The sequence below is a fragment of the Balaenoptera ricei genome, chromosome 1 (genome assembly GCF_028023285.1).
Source record: "Balaenoptera ricei isolate mBalRic1 chromosome 1, mBalRic1.hap2, whole genome shotgun sequence".
Lineage (NCBI taxonomy): Eukaryota > Metazoa > Chordata > Mammalia > Artiodactyla > Balaenopteridae > Balaenoptera > Balaenoptera ricei.
Window position 1 is genome coordinate 168019452 of NC_082639.1, and position 17391 is coordinate 168036842.

General features: G+C 45.7%; 1 protein-coding gene across 1 annotated transcript in view; it reads right to left on the reverse strand.

Moving 5' to 3' along the window:
* Nucleotides 1-17391, reverse strand: part of LOC132372542 (kinesin-like protein KIF28P) — a 75578-nt gene that overhangs the window by 22472 nt on the left and 35715 nt on the right. The window contains exons 7-14 of the mRNA XM_059934652.1: nucleotides 14227-14338; nucleotides 12469-12536; nucleotides 10448-10557; nucleotides 7922-8028; nucleotides 6370-6460; nucleotides 4992-5046; nucleotides 3288-3411; nucleotides 2104-2248 (exon numbers count right to left, since the gene is read on the reverse strand). Of these exons, the coding sequence (XP_059790635.1) occupies nucleotides 2104-2248; nucleotides 3288-3411; nucleotides 4992-5046; nucleotides 6370-6460; nucleotides 7922-8028; nucleotides 10448-10557; nucleotides 12469-12536; nucleotides 14227-14338 (812 nt within the window). The remainder of the gene's footprint in view (nucleotides 1-2103; nucleotides 2249-3287; nucleotides 3412-4991; nucleotides 5047-6369; nucleotides 6461-7921; nucleotides 8029-10447; nucleotides 10558-12468; nucleotides 12537-14226; nucleotides 14339-17391) is intronic.

A 17391-nucleotide genomic window follows, 5' to 3' on the forward strand; every position in this document is an offset into this window, starting at 1 on the left:
AAAATGGGCAAACATATTATGTTCGCCCACCAAGAGAAAGATAAAAATAAACCCTGTGGTATTGAACTGGAATTGGAGGTATAACTAACTTATGGTTTTACAGAGTAGGTGAAGCTATAATATGTGTGTGGGAACCATGTATCTATATAGCAGTTTGCACACGTAGTCCCAGATCTTGATTTATAAATGTCCTTCTCCACCAAAAGGAATCAGGATCCTTGGAGAAATGACTGACACCAGAGCTGGGACTGAGAGCCCACGAAACAAACCTGGAACATTTTTTGATGCCAGAAAGTAGGCTAGTGTTTAAAGAATGAGGAGGAATGTCAGGAAGACACAGAATCCAGCTTGAAGGGGCTCCCACTGGCCAAATCCAGGACGATTTGCACATCAAAATGAATTATGAAAGCAACAGATCATAACTTATGGAGTAAAACAGGACTCTATGAGTTCACAGTGACATAGATAAATGAATAAACAAATAAATAGGAGAGAAAACATTTCTTAGAGTAACATTGTTTCAAATAAAGGTAGAAGAAATGGTGGAGCTAGAAATTCACCATTTGACAAAAATCATACTAATCATCCAATGATCAAAGGCTGATAAAATTAGTGGATGAAAGTGTGATGAGGTATGGGATATCTACATATCAAAGTCTCTCCCCATAAAATATTTATTAATTAAAAAGATAGGATTAGTCATTTTACCGTGGAGAAACCTGACAGACACCCCCTTAACCAAGGGATCACAAAAAATGGACAACCTGACACCATGTGCCTTCTGATGTGAGGCACAGAGGCTACAACCTCACTTTGCTGGCATTCCTGCCAAAAATGTATCACCCCAATCCCATCAGGAGGAAACATCATAAAAGCCCAAACAAAGGAACATTATACAAAATGATTGGCCTTTACTCTTCAAAAATGTCAAGGTCATGAAAGACAAAAACAGACCTGGTAAATTGTTCCAGATTTAAAGAGACCAAAGAGACACGACAACTAAACGGGGTCCTGGATTGGACCCTGGATCCAAAAAATATTTTTTTATGAAAGAAATTATTGAACCAATTAGTTAAATATGAGCAAAATTCATAGATTAAATAATAGTATTATATTGATCTTAATTTTCTGATATTGATCATTATACTGTAGTTTTGCAAGAGAATAATGTTCTTTTCTTTAGGAAGTATACAATGTAGTATTTAAGGGTAAAGGAGCATCATGTCTGCAACTTACTCTGAAATGGTTCAGGAAAAAAATTATATATATATGTGTACATATATATATATACACACACATATACATATATAATAAAGCAAATGTAGTAAAATATTTAAACAGGAAATCTGAGCAGAGTGTGTTTGAGAGTTCAGTGCACTACTCTTGAAACTTTTGTGTACCTTTCAAGAAATGTCAGAGTTAAGAATAACCCACAAAATGCTTGCCCACCTTGGCAAGGGGCTCCAGAGAACTGGGGCTAAAGGCGTCTGAGCTCGGAGACAAGCTGGCTGACTCTTGGCCAAGATGCTTTGGGAAGTGTGCCCATGAGAGGGCCACATGGTGACCACAGAAGAAAAGGTTTCAGGGGCAAAAGGGAGAGCTGTCAAGAAGTCTTACAAAGCATGGAAATGGGGCCAAAGGATGACTTCCCTTTCCTAGCAGAGCCCGTGTAAGGAGCTTCTGGTCCCCCAGGGGGCTGCACAGGGGGCAGGGGGTACCCTCAATACTGACTACTGATTAGGGCCAGACTCTGAGCCGTTAGATGTTAATTTACAGAAGACTAAATTTAGAAGACTGGCACTCTGAAATGAATTTTTGTCCAGGAGAAGATTATCGCCCTGAAGGCACGAATTAGCTCTGCCGGACCCAGCAATCCCATTTCAGCATCCTCCTATCCCAGTGTTGCATCCACTCTCTACTCCTCTAAACAAATCTTCGACGTGTGCTCACTCTGTATGAAAATCATACCTTAACTTTCTAAACATTGTATTTTGACACAATAAAAGATTATTTTCTTAAGGAAAGCAGGAGAGCACACAGTGAAAGCAGCTGCTTTCACATCCACCCATGGAAAATGCCAGCAGTCAGGTCCAGGCTGCTCACCGAGCTTGTCCACACTCACTCCCTCCGAAGCCGCTCTCTCCAGCTGGAAAAAGTCATAATCAAATCTGCTCAAGTCCTCACTGCCTCGCTCTGAAGGAAACCCGATGTAGAGGTAGGCGCTGTTGGATCCCAAAATAATTCGGTCCTAGGGAGGAGAGAGTGGGCTCAGAGGGAAGAGGCCAGAGGAAGTGAGGTCAGCCTGCTCCTCTGTGTAAATCCTGAGACCCTGTGAATCCCCCAAACAGGGAAGAGACCCATAAACGAGGAGGGAAGAGGGGACCTCTTGCTTTTTCGTGCTTTCACTGACTCCTTCCTTTATTCCACACTCTCCACCAGGCGCTGAGAGTCGGTGGGGACCAGGCAGACCCACCCCCCGCCTCCGGGACTTGATGAACTAACCATGTAACCACAGCGATGTAATCACAGCGCGTTCGGGATGCTGGGAGGAAAAGGGCGGGCTTTCCGCGGAGTGAATGGGGCCTAATTTACACTGGGGATTAGAGAAGACCTCTTGGAAGGTGCACTATTTAAGGTGACACTTCAAGTGTGTTAAGTTTCGGAGAGGCTGAGAAGGCCGCTGCCCACCGGAGCCTGGCACGTTTTGAGCATCCAAGGGGTCGTGTGAGCGAGGGAAGCCCAGGCAGAGCAGTGAGGCCAGAGAGGCAGGAGATGGGCCGGCTCCCTCGGGTGTCCTAAAAGGGAGGTCATCGAAGGATTTCCGAGAAAGGGGTGGCCTGCTGCAGTGTGCTTGTCTAAAAGGCTCTCTGTGGCTACAGGCGGAAAAGGGACTGGAGAGGGGTCTGGAGCCCCTGTGCTGCTGGGACTCGGGCCGGGGTGGTGGCAGGAGACGGGGAGAGCCCGGTGTTGGCAAGGTGCTGGCAGTCCCTCTTCATGGCCGGTTTTAAAAATCTAAAATGTCATACAAGGCTTAGAGCTGGAAGGATTTTGGCGATCACCTAGTTCACCCCTCTCTGCTTTATAGGCGAGGTCCAAGGAGGTGAAGTGACTTCCCCAGGACACACGGGGAGTTAATCTCAGGTCTCCTGAGCCCACAGCTGTGACCTTGTCATCACTGTGACACGGTAGCAGAGGGACATGAGGGCCTTAGCTCCCAGCACTGCCCACCTCCCTCCAGCTCTCTCGGACAAACTTAGGAAACCCTGTGGCTCCACAGGAGAGTTTACCAAATGCTGCAGCTTTGTCTTGGTCGTGATGGGCACCCCGTTAACGATGACCTTGCATTTGCCGTGTGGAGTCACCGTCACCTTACCATCCGAATTTGTGAAGGAAGCGTGTTTATCTGAAATTCTAAAAGGATAAGACTGTGTCTAAGAGACCAAATAAATTACAATTTTAGTGAACAGTTTAGATCGTTCTTTCTCATTTGCACAATCAGATAAGCCCTACAGCTGCCAAGGAAGCCCTGTGGGGCTCCTGTGTGCTGGCTCAGTGGGTGGAGATGGAGAGGTGGGTGCGAGGGACCCTGCCTCCAGCGGGGAGATGACAAAGCTATCATTTCTTAGTAGAACCACCCCTCATCCACCCCCATACTAGAGCCCCAAGAAGTGTGAGGAGCCAGGAGACCCAGGGTCAAGCTAGAGCCCGCAGGGATGCACAGGCCGGTAGGACTGAGAGGAGGGGAAATGGAAAGAAAGGTGTTTCAGAAGAGACACTTGGGAAGGTGACTTAATAATGCGCCCACATATTGCTGAGAAGTTTAGGTCTGGTTCTTGGTCTTTATCTATACAAATCCAGACCTGAGATGTTACAGGATTTGGGGTCAGTATCAGAGGTGTCAGATTGGCTGCCCAACAGACGTCATCTCTGTGCCCTGAATGACCGGCTTCCTGGCTGTTCTAGAATGTTCCTGGACTCCTTGGCTGTCATGGAATGTTCGGGAAGTCAAGACACACAACAACCACCCGGAGCCCTTGTTGGCCTGGGGCTCAGGGGTCCTGTGGGAAGGTTTGACCCTCAGCTCATCTGGAGTTCAGCCTTTCCAGACCTGTGTGTTAGACTAGGGTTGCTGCAAGAAGTGGTCTGGAAAGGGAGATGAGGGGGTCCCCAGGAAGAATCAGGGCAAAGGGCCTGGAGGCCAGCGGTCAGGATGAGTTAGTGCCCACTGGTCCCCCGCCTCCCCTCTCCACCCCCCTCCCAGCCACCAACACACACACACACACACACACACACAGGCCCCGGGCGGGCTCAGGAGGGCTGAGGTATGTGGGGGGGACTGGTCAGTAAGGTCCCTCTTTGTAGGGGCTGACTGAGTCTATTGGCTGGAAATCTGTGGGCAGTCAGGACACAGTGGTCCTGGGAGAGGGAGAGAAACCCTGGAGCCGCAGCCTCCCCAGGAGAGAGGCCCCACTGTGAGTTTACGAACCCGCCTTGGGGTTCCACAGGGGCTCCTGCGGGGATCCTGTGGGGTCCTCAGGGAGGGGATCAGCTCAAAGTCTGGGCTTTGCCTTAGTCTGGTTGGTGAGGGCTCTGGGCACAGTGATCCGAGGATGTTTTGCTCTTGGTGGTGGGACCACAAAAGGCATGGGCCACCCGTAGGGGGCCTGTCCTCCTAACTCTCTTCACTTCCTGCCCGATCTACTCATGTCCATTTGTGGAGAATTATTCCCTTTCTCCCAAGCTCGGAGCCAAGGAAACAAAGTGAGCGCGGCACAAGGGATTTCGGTGACAGAAGAAAACCCTCTGAAGGTGATTTTCCATAAGCGTTAGAGTGGGTCCTGAGGAAGGTCTGGTCATATCTTGTCCTTGGTTGTCCGGCAGGGTCTGTGGCCTGGCCTGACGACAACTAGATGAATTCTGAGGGTCTCCTCTGGATGCAGTGGTCGCAATTCTCTAATGCTGGACAGAGGTGCTGGGTCACGTCAACTTACCCCAAACCTTGAAGAGTGATGGCATTTGAAGCTGCCTGACCAGCATCACACGAACCTGAAAAGAATTAAGGTAAGTTGTTTTCAAATTTTTTCAGGATTTGACATTAGTAAGTTAACATGTTTGATGTTTGGGAAGTGCCATTTCCTCTCCAATTAGATCATGTGAAGGGATTTTTTCACTGCGATTTTCAATCATGATGGTACATGGACATCACCTTGCCTTGAGGATAACTGTTCTACTTTCTACCTTTTTTGTGATGTTCCTAACTTTTTGTTTGTTTGTTTAGGAAAATATTTTTTATTTAAGAATGTGTCATTTATGTGTCATTTAATGGATTTATTATTGTTATTTTAAATGAATTTTTATTAATTTTTATTGGAGTGTAGTTGATTTACAATGTTGTGTTAGTTTCAGATGTACAGCAAAGCGAATCAGTTATACATATAAGTATATCCACTCTTTTTTAGATTCTTTTCCCATATAGGTCATTACAGAGTATTGCGTAGAGTTCCCTGTGCTATACAGCAGGTTCTTATTAGTTATCTATTTTATATATAGTAGTGAGTATATGTCAACCCCAATGTCTCAATTTCCTAACTCTTTTAAAGTTCTACCTTCTTCATGGGACTTCTGGAAGAAGAAACTGTTGCATCTGGGCCTTAGGAGACCCACTGAAGCCTGGCCACAGGGAAGGCCCTGGTCTGTGAAGCTCTGTTTCTGTCCAGTGACTGAGTCCAAGGACAGTGCTGGGACCATCACACCAGCCTCCTGGGGCTGCCCCCTCATCCAGCCCCCACTGCCGCCCTGCATGAGCCTCTCCTGTCCTGAGTGTGCACAGGGCTAGGGTGGGAAAACCAGATGGGACTAAATACTGGTGCCATTTTCCAGTGGATGAATGCATCAACAAAATGTGGTACACGCATACAATAGAATATTGTTCAGCCTTAAAAAGGGAGGAAATCCTGACACAGGCTTCAACATGGATGAGCCTGGAAGACATTATGCTAAGTGAAGTAAGCCGGACACAAAAGGACAAATACTGTAAGATTGCACTTATACAAAGTACCTGGAATAGTCAAATTCATAGAGACGGGAGGTAGAATGGTGGTTGCCAGGGGCTGGGGGAGGGGCTAATGAGGAATTATTGCATAAAGGGGACAGAGTTTCAGTTTGGGAAGACAGAATCAATCTGCAGATGAGTGCAGGTGAGGGTTGCACAATGATGCAAAGGCACTTAATGCCAATGAACTGTACACTCAAAGATGGTTAACATGGTGAATTTTCTGTTATGTGTATTTTACCACAAAAAAAAAATCTAAAAGAAAAGAGGGGCAAGAAGCATGAGCATGATCAGGACGGGTCTAGAGGAGTGAGTACCAGCTTCAATGAAGTACTTGAGAACCCCCGTGAGCTGCGGGTCTTCATTGACGTTGAGAAGGTGCGGGAAGGTCTTCATCATCTGTTGCTCCTGGAGGAGAAACAGAGAGAGGGTTTCCTCACCACACAGGGCAGCACAGCACAGACGGCAACGTTCCTTCCTCTCCACTGCTCCTCAGAGCCATTTGTCTGTGCATCCCGTCAACTCACCCCATAAAGCAAACCCAGAGGAGGAAAGTGTGACCAGGGGCTTCGCTGACAGGGCGGGTGCGATCCCGGCAGGTCAGCGGTCGGGGGCCTGCATTCACCCCGTCAGGACTGTTGCAAAGCACAGCCGATTTCCGACTCTGTTCACCATTCCCAGCTGCTCTTGCATGGTTCCCTGCACTTTGGTTTCTACCCCTGCCATTTCTTCAGGCCCCCGGCATCCCCAGCTGTCAGGAGGCCCCATTCTGGTGCCCCACCTGGGTAATTCTTCCCAGGTTCCACTAAACCACCTGCCCTACATCTCATTCCCCCAAGTCCTTTGGCGAGCTCATCACCCCTCAGGTGTCGATGGCAAAATGGGGCCTATTGCATTGCCCTCTCTTGGTTACCAAAATGCACTTCATTTTTTAATACAGGTATTGATTGGTATTGCGGTTATAGAGGTTTGATAGTCAAACAGAACTGGAATAAGCTATGCAGGCACAAGGAAAGCTTTTCAATCCTGAAGTTCTCATAAAGAGTAAAGAGGATGAGAGTCCTTCTGGTTCTAACTGACCATACAGAACAGAGTCCTAGCTCTTCACTCTGGATCCTACTTGACCCCTGCAGCCAAGAGGCACAAACCCAGGTACCCCTTACACAGGATGGTACTTTCTTGGCCCTTCTGGCTGCTGGGTGCAGCCATATTACATCCACACCTCTAGAGTTCCTGGACCCTAACTTAACCTGACCCCCTGCTGCCACAGACCTCCACCCGACTCCACTCCTTCCACCTGAGGCTCACATCTGTTCTGGTGTCATGAGCCCTTTGGAATCTGGACTGGACCCCTCCCACCACTTCTAAAGTCCTCCAGGGCTGGCCCATGACTTTGGAGTTTGTCCAGAGCCTCGTGGCTTTGGGGAGGAAGGTCATGGGAGGCAGAGAGGACAACTCCCTGGCCCAGGTACGAAGTCCACACCCCAGCCCATTTATGATCTGGAATTGGAGGTGAATGCCAGATACGTGGTTCAGGGTCACAACTCATAGACCCCAGAAGACAATCATATTCCTCAGATCCTCCCCAAATTCTAATTATCCACAGCCTTGAATTCTATCCTCAGCCTCATGGCCTCTTTGCTTCCTTCCCTTTCATGCCCTGTCATTCTCTTCCCAACTCTGCCAATAATTTAATTAAAAGTCATACGTCACATATAACATGTCACATTCACATATTATACATAATACACCTCACCCCAATTGTCCACCTGGCATCAACCCAGGCATTGGCACATGTCTGGGTAAGGGGCAAGGCCACCCACCCCCCGCCAGGTTGTCAGCCTCGGCAGGTGGAGGTGGTGAGCTCACCTGGGCAATGGCCACGAAGTGCTGCTGCCATTCACTCCGGGCCTGCTCCAGCTGGTGCGCCCAGCTCATCTGATCAGTGGGAGGCCTGAGCCAACAGGCTGGCAGCTCTGGAAGGAGGGAGATACTTTAAGCAACTTAAGGCCAATTTAAGGTCTGCAGTGTCAAAGGTGAGGCACAGAATGTCTCAGTCAAAACATGGCACTCTCAGCAGGAGTGGGAAGTAGAACTGCACTGACTGCACTTGGCAAGTTCTATAAAGACTACCATCTTCACAGCAGCACTATTCACAATAGTCAAGACGTGGAAGCAACCGAAGTGTCCCTCCGCAGATGAATGGATAAAGAAGATGTGGTACATATATACAATGGAAGGTTAGCCAAAACAAAGAATGAAATCATGCCATTTGCAGCAACATGGATGGACCTAGAGATTATCATACTAAGTGAAGTAAGTCAGAGAAAGACAAATACCATACAATATCACTTATATGTGGAATCTAAAAAAATGGCACAAATGAGCTTATTTACAAAATAGAAACAGACTCACAGACATAGAAAACAAACTTATGGTTACCAAAGGGGATAGCTGGGAGGTGGGAGGGGGAAAAACTAGGAGTTTGGGATGAACATATACACACTACTATATATAAAATAGATAAACAACAGGGACCTACTGCACAGCACAGGGAACTATACTCAGTGTCTTGTAATAACCTATATGGGAAAAAAATCTGAAAAATAATATATATATGTATGTGTAGGTGTATAATTGAATCACTTTGCTGTATATTTGAAACTAACACAGGGCTGCCCTGGTGGCGCAGTGGTTAAGAATCCGCCTGCCAATGCAGGGGACACGGGTTCAAGCCCTGGTCCGGGAAGATCCCACATGCCGTAGAGCAACTAAGCCCGTGTGCCACAACTACTGAGCCTGCGCTCTAGAGCCCGCGAGTCACAACAACTGAGCCTGTGCTCTAAAGCCCGCGAGTCACAACTACTGAGCCCACATGCCTAGAGCTCATGCTCTGCAACAAGAGATGCCACCCAGCGCACCACAACAAAGAGTAGCCCTCGCTTGCAGCAACTAGAGAAAGCCTGTGCGCAGCAACGAAGACCCAACACGGCCAAAAATAAATAAATAAATAAATTAAAAAAAAAGAAACTAACACAACATGGTAAATGAACTATACTTCAATAATTAAAAAAAAAAAAAGACTAGGATCACCTCTTAATTCATAGCAAACTAGAGCAAGGAGGTCCTTTGTAGGCGGAGCACTGAAGCTCAACAATTGTTTTTTTAATCATGTGGGCATGTGAGAGCATTTCAGGGTATTCCTGTAAAGTCAGGGGATTCAGGAAGAATCAAAGATTTATCTTACCTTGTTTTTCATGTGCTCCATGTCTGTGCTTATGAATAATGGGAATTAGATGCTATATTTAGGTATCTAATCCGCATGTCCGGATTTTAGAGGTACAGAGATTTGTGACAGAGCAGAGTCATGCCTGGACCAGACGTGGGCACAGCCTCTAATCTAGGAGGTGCTTTGTTGAGGCTGAAGCCTTAGTGAGTCAGGACTTGGGAACCCAGAGATATGCCAGGTGGTGCCAACTTGCCCTCGAGCGGAACATCCATGGGGGCAGCCAGGTGTGTGCATGTGGGAGCAAGTTGTGGTCGGGAAGTGTTGCCGCTGCCAGACGGAGAGCCCGTGTGGCACGAGGGAGCCCGGCCGGGCGAGGGGAACGGCTACCAAGGGCCGGACGATGACAATGGGGCACACTCCACTGAGAGCACTGAGCGCAGGGCTTTCAGACCTTCTGGTCTGGCTGTTTTGATGCTGAACACTTTTACCAGTTCTACTTCAACAGTTTTATATTTTGCCCTTTCCATCCATACCATTCTAAATTGTTCACGGGCATAAAATTACACACACTTCATGCTGCCATGCTGAAATCTCAGGCCTTCACTCAAAGCAGTGGTCCTCAATAACTGCACAGTGGGCCGCCTTAAGGTGGGCGCTTTAAGAACCACTGCTGCCCCCGGGATGGATTAATTGGTCCAGGTGGCGCACAGTCACCAGGTGACTGTAACGTGCAGCCGGGGCTGAGCAGAGTCTTAGAAGAGGGTGCTGGGGCTAGTGCTTCTTAGCTCCAAACATCACTTAACTGCATGAGGCCATCAGCCGAATAAACGCCATACGGCCACCGTCCAAATCTGGTAAGGAAAAAGTAGTCCCGGTGGAAAGAATAACCTCAAAATAAAAATGGCAATTAAAAAAAATGAGATTAAAATGACCATTTAAAAAGGACGGGGCCATTATTTCTTATAACTGCTGTGAATCTACATTCAGGCCAAAATGTCCTGGACAAAGGCCCAGGGGTGCCCCAACCTGCCCTAGGGCTCCCCTAAGACTCTACCCAGGGGTTGGCCCCCAGGCCTGGGCCTGGCCACGGCCCCTCCCTTCCTCCCTCCCGCTCCCAGCCTCCTGGCTCCTGGCTTGGACCCGCGCTAACTCTTGACTCGGTTTACCTGCCATTCTGGAGTTTCCACGTCCAAGCAGCAGTTTGTTGTTCTCTGCCCTGGACTCTCTCATCAGGGTCGAGGTGTTGACCACGGCTTTGTTCCGGATCTTCTTAGCCCTGTGCAAAGGTGGACACACAACCAGGCCCTGGACCTTTTGCAATTGGAGCAGTACCACCAGATCACTGTCTGGAAACTGGGCTCTGGTCTCAGAAGGTCAAAGTGGGAGCCTTTCATGCCCAAGTGATTCGAAACTCCACCATGTAAGGTTCCAGTAAACCATGAAGACCAGAAGGGACTCAGAGATATCCATGGTTCAAATAAACAGGAGCAGTTCAACCGAGGCCTGGAGCCTGCCCGCCACGTGTTCTGGGCCCTGAACACACTGCCCCAGCTGGGCTGACTTGGTTAATGAAAAACTCTCTTCAGTCACTGCTGCTGCTGCTATAGGACCACAAACCCTGGAGGTTCCCAGTGACTCTCTGCCATGTGCTCCAGGCCAGCAGTGGGCTTAGAGATCACCGAGTTCACTCCCAGCTAGTGTGGCATGGGGTGTACTTATGCTAAAACATGACTTCCTCTGTATCTGAAATTCAAATTTCACTGGGCGGCTTATATTTTTATTTGTTAAATCTGGCAACCTCACTCCTTTCACTGAGGAAGAGGGTTTCCAAGGCAAGCCCACAGTCGCACAGTCCACGGCAGATCTGGGCCTGGAGCCCAGGGCCCCTGGGGACCATTTTCTCCTTCCTCTGCATCACACAGTGTCTCACGTAAAAAGTGCTAGCAACAGATTTACATCTGATAAGCAGAGAGAAAATGAACATTCTAAATATTACTAAAGACAAAATTCAAGATCTGAGTGGTACAGATGCTGGAAGAAAATGTCTACTGGAGTAAGATGATATTGAGACCACACAGTGAAGAATGAGAATGCAAGTGTTTGTGACCAAAATGCAAGGGCCCCCTCCCTGAGAAGAGGCCAAGGGAAGACCAGAAGGACAGGCGATTACTTGGGGGCATCATAGCAACTACCATTTTTGAGCTTCAGCCCCATGCCAAGCAGAACTTAGCCAGAAACGGTCCATGAACGATCTCAGGTGGTCTTCACCACACCCAGAGAGTGAGGTATCACCTCCTTCAGCATGTGAGGTCACCGAGGGCCAGCGAGGTTCAGGTCCCATAGCAGGCAGGGCCAGATTCTGACACACAGGCCCATACCTATTAGAATAGGAACCAAGTCCATTTCACATGCCAGCTGCAGCTGCCTGGAACACAGGCTGAGAATTCCAAGCTCCTGAATGGAGCTGATGGGAACACTGCAGAGGTGAATTCTCAAATCTGCCACATGAATAGGATGCAGGGGTGGTGGCGGCACGCGGTTTCTACCGCTGGTTAGAGGCTCCTCCACAGCGTCCTGCAGGGGCTAATCGAGTGGGCTTGTTTCCCCGGCCAGTCCGAAGGGAGGGAACCAGCAGTGAGAGCCCCCCTCTACCCGCACAGGGAGGAGGTGCCTGTGACCTGCCGTGTGGGACCTGGAGAAATGAGAAGCAGCTCAGGGAAAGCTGCAGAGCCGGGACTGGTTCCCAACTTTGGGAGTGCCTCTGACGTGCTCATCTTTATTATTAGCACAAAAATGCCCTGCCTGTCACTATGCTCTACCTGTGTCCCATACGACAGAAGGGGAATCTGTGAATGGTCATGCTATGTGGCAGGAAAATGCAGGGGGACAGATAAGTAACCACATCAGGATTGGGATCAGTGCTTCCTCCCATGGATTTCATCCCGCGGCTCCTCCCCCATCCAGGGCTGGAGTGACAGAATGACAGGCTCAGGAGGGTCCTGAGCCCCCAGTTCTACCTCCTTTTATTTGTTTTATTTTCTCTCACTCTTCTCTCACAAATCCTTTGGTTCTTCCTTCTTCTGGACCCCTTCCCAAGACGCCAACCCATCAAGTATAAGGGTACTAGAAGAATTTGCCAGATTTAGAACCTAGAACCACTGTGGATAATAAATATTCATAAACGTACCTTTCAGCATATCTTAATGTTGATAAAGTTTCCTCATAGCAGATGTCAGCCGGACTTATGGCTGCTATCTGTAAAAAATAACCTTTTCAGATTTTGTTTTTCATATAAGGTTTTAGAGCTATTGTTGTCGATATTACACAACTAACAGTCATGGAACATCTTGTAATTTGTGGTACTGTTCAAACTTTACAACTCAGACAGAAAACTCGGGCTTAGAGAAGAATAATGTGCCAAGGTCACTCAGATAATAAATGGCAGAGCTGGGAACCGAACCAGCCCTGACTTGACACGTGTGCAGCTAACCTCTGTTCTACGTGTCCCTCAGCACTGAGTCCCCAGCAGATTTCCTCGGGGATTTAAATGACTGTTGAACACTGGCACTGCAGAGACCAATCAATAAATCATTACTGAGTAGCCACTTGTATGGTTTCAAGTCTGGCTATTGACTTTGGCTTAATTGTTCTAGAATTCAAATGAGAAAACAAACTTTTTGATGAGCTGGAGGTGGGCAGGGTCACTGAGGGTGAACAGGGGGGAGTGTGATTGCCCAGGCAGCAGCTTGTAACTTATGGTCCTGGAGGTCAAGATTCAGAGCATAAGGGTCTGGTGAATAATCCTTTATCTTTGTCCAGCTTTGCAGCTTTTAAAGCTTATTCATTATATCATCCCATTTAATCACCACAGCAGTATTTCCAAGGCGATATTGTTATCTTCACTTTAGGAAGGAGGAAAAGGAGGTCACACGGTAAGTATGCTGAAACTGGGATTGGAGCCATGGAGACCCAGGAGCTTGGATGTTGGCTTTGTGGAACCTCTTTTTCATTCGCCTCCTGAGATGACCGGTGACCACTCCCCCAACCTCCCACCCACCACATACTTTTTGCTAAAGCGTCATAACACCTCAGCCAGGGCCTCGTCTTGCAGACCTGGAAGTCATCCTCTCTCCTGGGAGAACTTGCCCACATCTGCTCAGGCCTGTTAGATTTGATTTTGTAGTTTAACGTTCAGAGGAGTCTTATGGACCTTCTTTTAGTCCGGGCTCTTGGGGGATGGCCCAGTGAGGCCCACAGGTACTGACAACCAGAAAGACTTTAAACAAAATGTTTGAAAAGAGTTAGGCAAGAATAAATGATAAAGACAGATCCAGCAGCAAGCGTTTCTCTCCTAGTCAGGACGACAGACTGGAGGCCAGTACGAGGCTGGAAGCAGAGCTTGCCCAGTTCTGTTCCTTCCCTAATCTGAAGCTTGAGAGCGGAGCGCCCTGACTTAACACACTGCACACGGTACCACTTGGCAAACTTTCAATAATAGAGTCTGGAGTCTTTTGCTGAGATGACACGATTTGGCTACTCTCCAGGTTAAACACCTGCCCTGTGTCTAAAACAGTCAAAAATTGATTTCCAGTCTTGCCATGGAATGACTGCTGATTTATAATAACATGACATTGTTAGTGTTAGTTTTAAAACTGTATTCATTTCTTCCTGATAATAAAAATAATATATATTTCTGTAGAGAACCTGAAAACTACAGAAAAGAGTAAATTAAAAAATCAAAATTAGCAATATAGACACTATTCGAACATCGCCATGGAAAGAGCTCCGGGAGTCATGAGATCATAGGTCAGAACGTGCTATATCAATGCAGAGTGCTGTGTTTAGTGGTCCACAGAGAATAACTTTAATAATAATAATAACAACAGCAATAATGACAGCTACATGAGTCTAAACAGTCTAAAATGTGGTAAGAAAATCACTTTACCAAAGTAGTTCTGCTGTTCCCACCCAGAGCTGACTGGAGCAGTTTGGTCAGAACAGAGTCTCTGTAGGGAATGTGCAAGACTTTCTTCCCCATGGCTGCATCAGCCAGAGCACTGAATCAAAAGAAAATATAAAACAACAAAATTTTTTACATGTATCAAGAAGAAATCTGCTTCCCTGTGGATAAGTCAGAAACACCCCTCAAATCCCCTTGTCGACCCCATATACTAGAGACATGACTCTAAGGAATATCCAATAGTTGAGACACCTTCTGTACAAAGATGCTGAAGTTAAGACAGCAGCACAGGCTGCTGGTTCCATCTCCAAGGTCAGCACTGGGGAAACCATAACAGAGAAGCCCAGATCTGAGGCACTAACACACTAAACCTTGGAGGAAAACCCAGAGCCTGCAGGCTATTGTAAATTTATGTATAGGGAAGGGTTGTGATCTGAGGAAGAGGGTGGCAGGCTAGCAGGGTGAAGATAGGAATGGAGAGTGGGTTTAAGTCCTTTTCTTGCCTTTCTCTCATACTGCCTTAGGAAGATCCCATAGCGTTAGGACCCCATAGGACTACAGCATCAGAGTAACAGTGAATAAGAGAAATAACAGCTTAGTTCCTGCCCTGCTCAGGGCACTATAGAGAAAGTAGTGTTGTCACTGAAGAGAGTGGGGAAGAGGAGGGAGGAAATCCCATCTCTGTGAAATTATAATCACAAACAGAGAAAAGAAATCTAAAAAATTAATCCATCAGATTTAGAAAAGAAACAAAATGAGCATCTAGAAAGGAATAGATATAATAATTGAAATTTAAAACACTATGGATAGGTTCAACAGCAAATTAGACACTGCCCTAATGGGAATTAGTGAACCAGATAGTTCAGAAGAAATCCAGGTTGCAGCCTGGAGACATAGAGATGGAAAACAAGAAAGAAAGGTTAGGAGACATGGAAGACAGGGTGAGAAGATTCAGATAGTTTAATTGAAGTTTCAGGAGAGAAAAGAGAAAAAAAAATGGATAGAAGCAATACGTGAGAGATAATGGCTGAGAATTTTCTAGTATTGATGAAAATCACTATCACAGAGCTATGGAGGCTAAGGAATTCCAAGAAGGATAAATAAAGACAAACTGACACTCAAATGCAACATAATGAAATTGGAGAACATCAAAAAAGAAGAGCTTAAAAGCAGGTAGGGAAAAAGATTATCTTCAAGGGAAGAGCAATTAGACCAAGAATAGAAACCAGGAGAATGTTATCCTTAATGAGCTGAAAGAAAATACTGTCCATCCAGAATTATATACTCAACAAAATTATCTTTCAAAAATAAGGTAAAATAAAGACATTTCAACCAAACAAAAATTGAGTTTGCCATCAGCAGATGAACACTAAAAGAAATTCTAAAGAACATACTTCAACCAGAAGGAAATTGATCTTACAGAGCAACTCTGATGTTTAAGAAGGAATGAATAAAAATAATAAAAAGGAATAAATGTGAATGAACACTAACTGTATAAGATAGTAATGATAATGTCTTTTGGGGTTAAAGAAGAATAGAATTAAAATATATATCAACAATAGCATATGTAAGATGGAGATACTCATATTATCCAGGAATAGGATAAAGTGTGTATTATATTTAGATGTTGATGAACAGATTAAAGAGCCAAGGAACAGTAAGCATATACTGAATTTTGACATATAACAGAAGTAGCATAGAAGATCACTGGGGAAAGGAGAGGCTATTTAGCAAATGATCTGAAAAAACTGGTAATCTATAAGGAAAAAAATAACAAAAAGGATGCCCACTTTACGCTACTACACACCAACTCCAGATGGATAGGAACTTAAGTATAAATTTTCTTAAACAAGACAAAGAAAATGGAAAAATGCAAAACGTAAGCAATAACTTCTGCTCAACAATAGACACCTTTAAAAAAGTGAAAAGTCAAGCTACTGACTGGGAGAAGATATTTACAATACATATACCTGAGAAAAGGGTAATAAAAATAGTTTAAAATGTCTGTAGGGCTTCTCTGGTGGCGCAGTGGTTGAGAATCTGCCTGCCAATGCAGGGGACCTGGTTTCGAGCCCTGGTCTGGGAAGATCCCACATGCCATGGAGCAACTAGGCCCGTGAGCCACAGTTACTGAGCCTGCGCATCTGGAGCCTGTGCTCCGCAACAAGAGAGGCTGCCATAGTGAGAGGTCTGCGCACCGCGATGAAGAGTGGCCCCCACTTGCCGCAACTAGAGAAAGCCCTCGCACAGAAACGAAGACCCAACACAACCATAAATTAAAAAAAAAAAAAAAATGTCTGCAGATCAATCAAAAAGACAATAACTCAATAGAATAATCGGAAAAACATAAGGCCAGGTATTTTGAGAGGAAACATATTGCTAATAAGCAAATCAAATGATGTTCAAGCTTGTTAGTAACCAATGCAATCAAGACCATAGTAAAATATGTTTATACCCACTTAATTGTTAAATATCAAGAAATTTGACAATACCAAGCCTTAGAAAAGATGTGGATCAATGGGATATGTTATACATTGCTGCTGGGAATATAAATTGGTCCAACTACTTTGGAGAACAATTTGTCACCATCTCGAAAAATAAGGTATTCACACACCTTATATATAAAACCCCAAAATTTCAATTCTTTGTCTATACCAAAAAAACTTTGAAATATTGATACCCAGTGATTTGTACAAGAATGTTCATAGTAGTACTGTTTGTAATAGCAAAAAACAAACAAAAACCTGGAAACAACCAAAATGCCAATTAACATGAGAATGAAGGAATAAATTGTGACATATTCCCACAACGGAATACTACACAATAATGAAAAAGAAGTAACAACTACTACTGTAACAACATGGATGAATCTCATACACAGAACGTTTAGTAAAAGAACAGAAAATAAATTAACCAGAGCCACACATAACATGGATAGATATTGTTAATAATGTTGACTCTAAAAGCAAACTCTACTCCTGGGTATGTACTTAAGAGGAATGAATAATTATTTTCCCCTAAGTACATGTACAGGAACGTTGATAGCAACTTTATTCATAATAGTCAAAACCTGGAAACAAACTAAATGCCTATACAAGAGGAGAATGGATAAATAGTGGTATATTCCTACAATGGAAAACTGCATAGCAA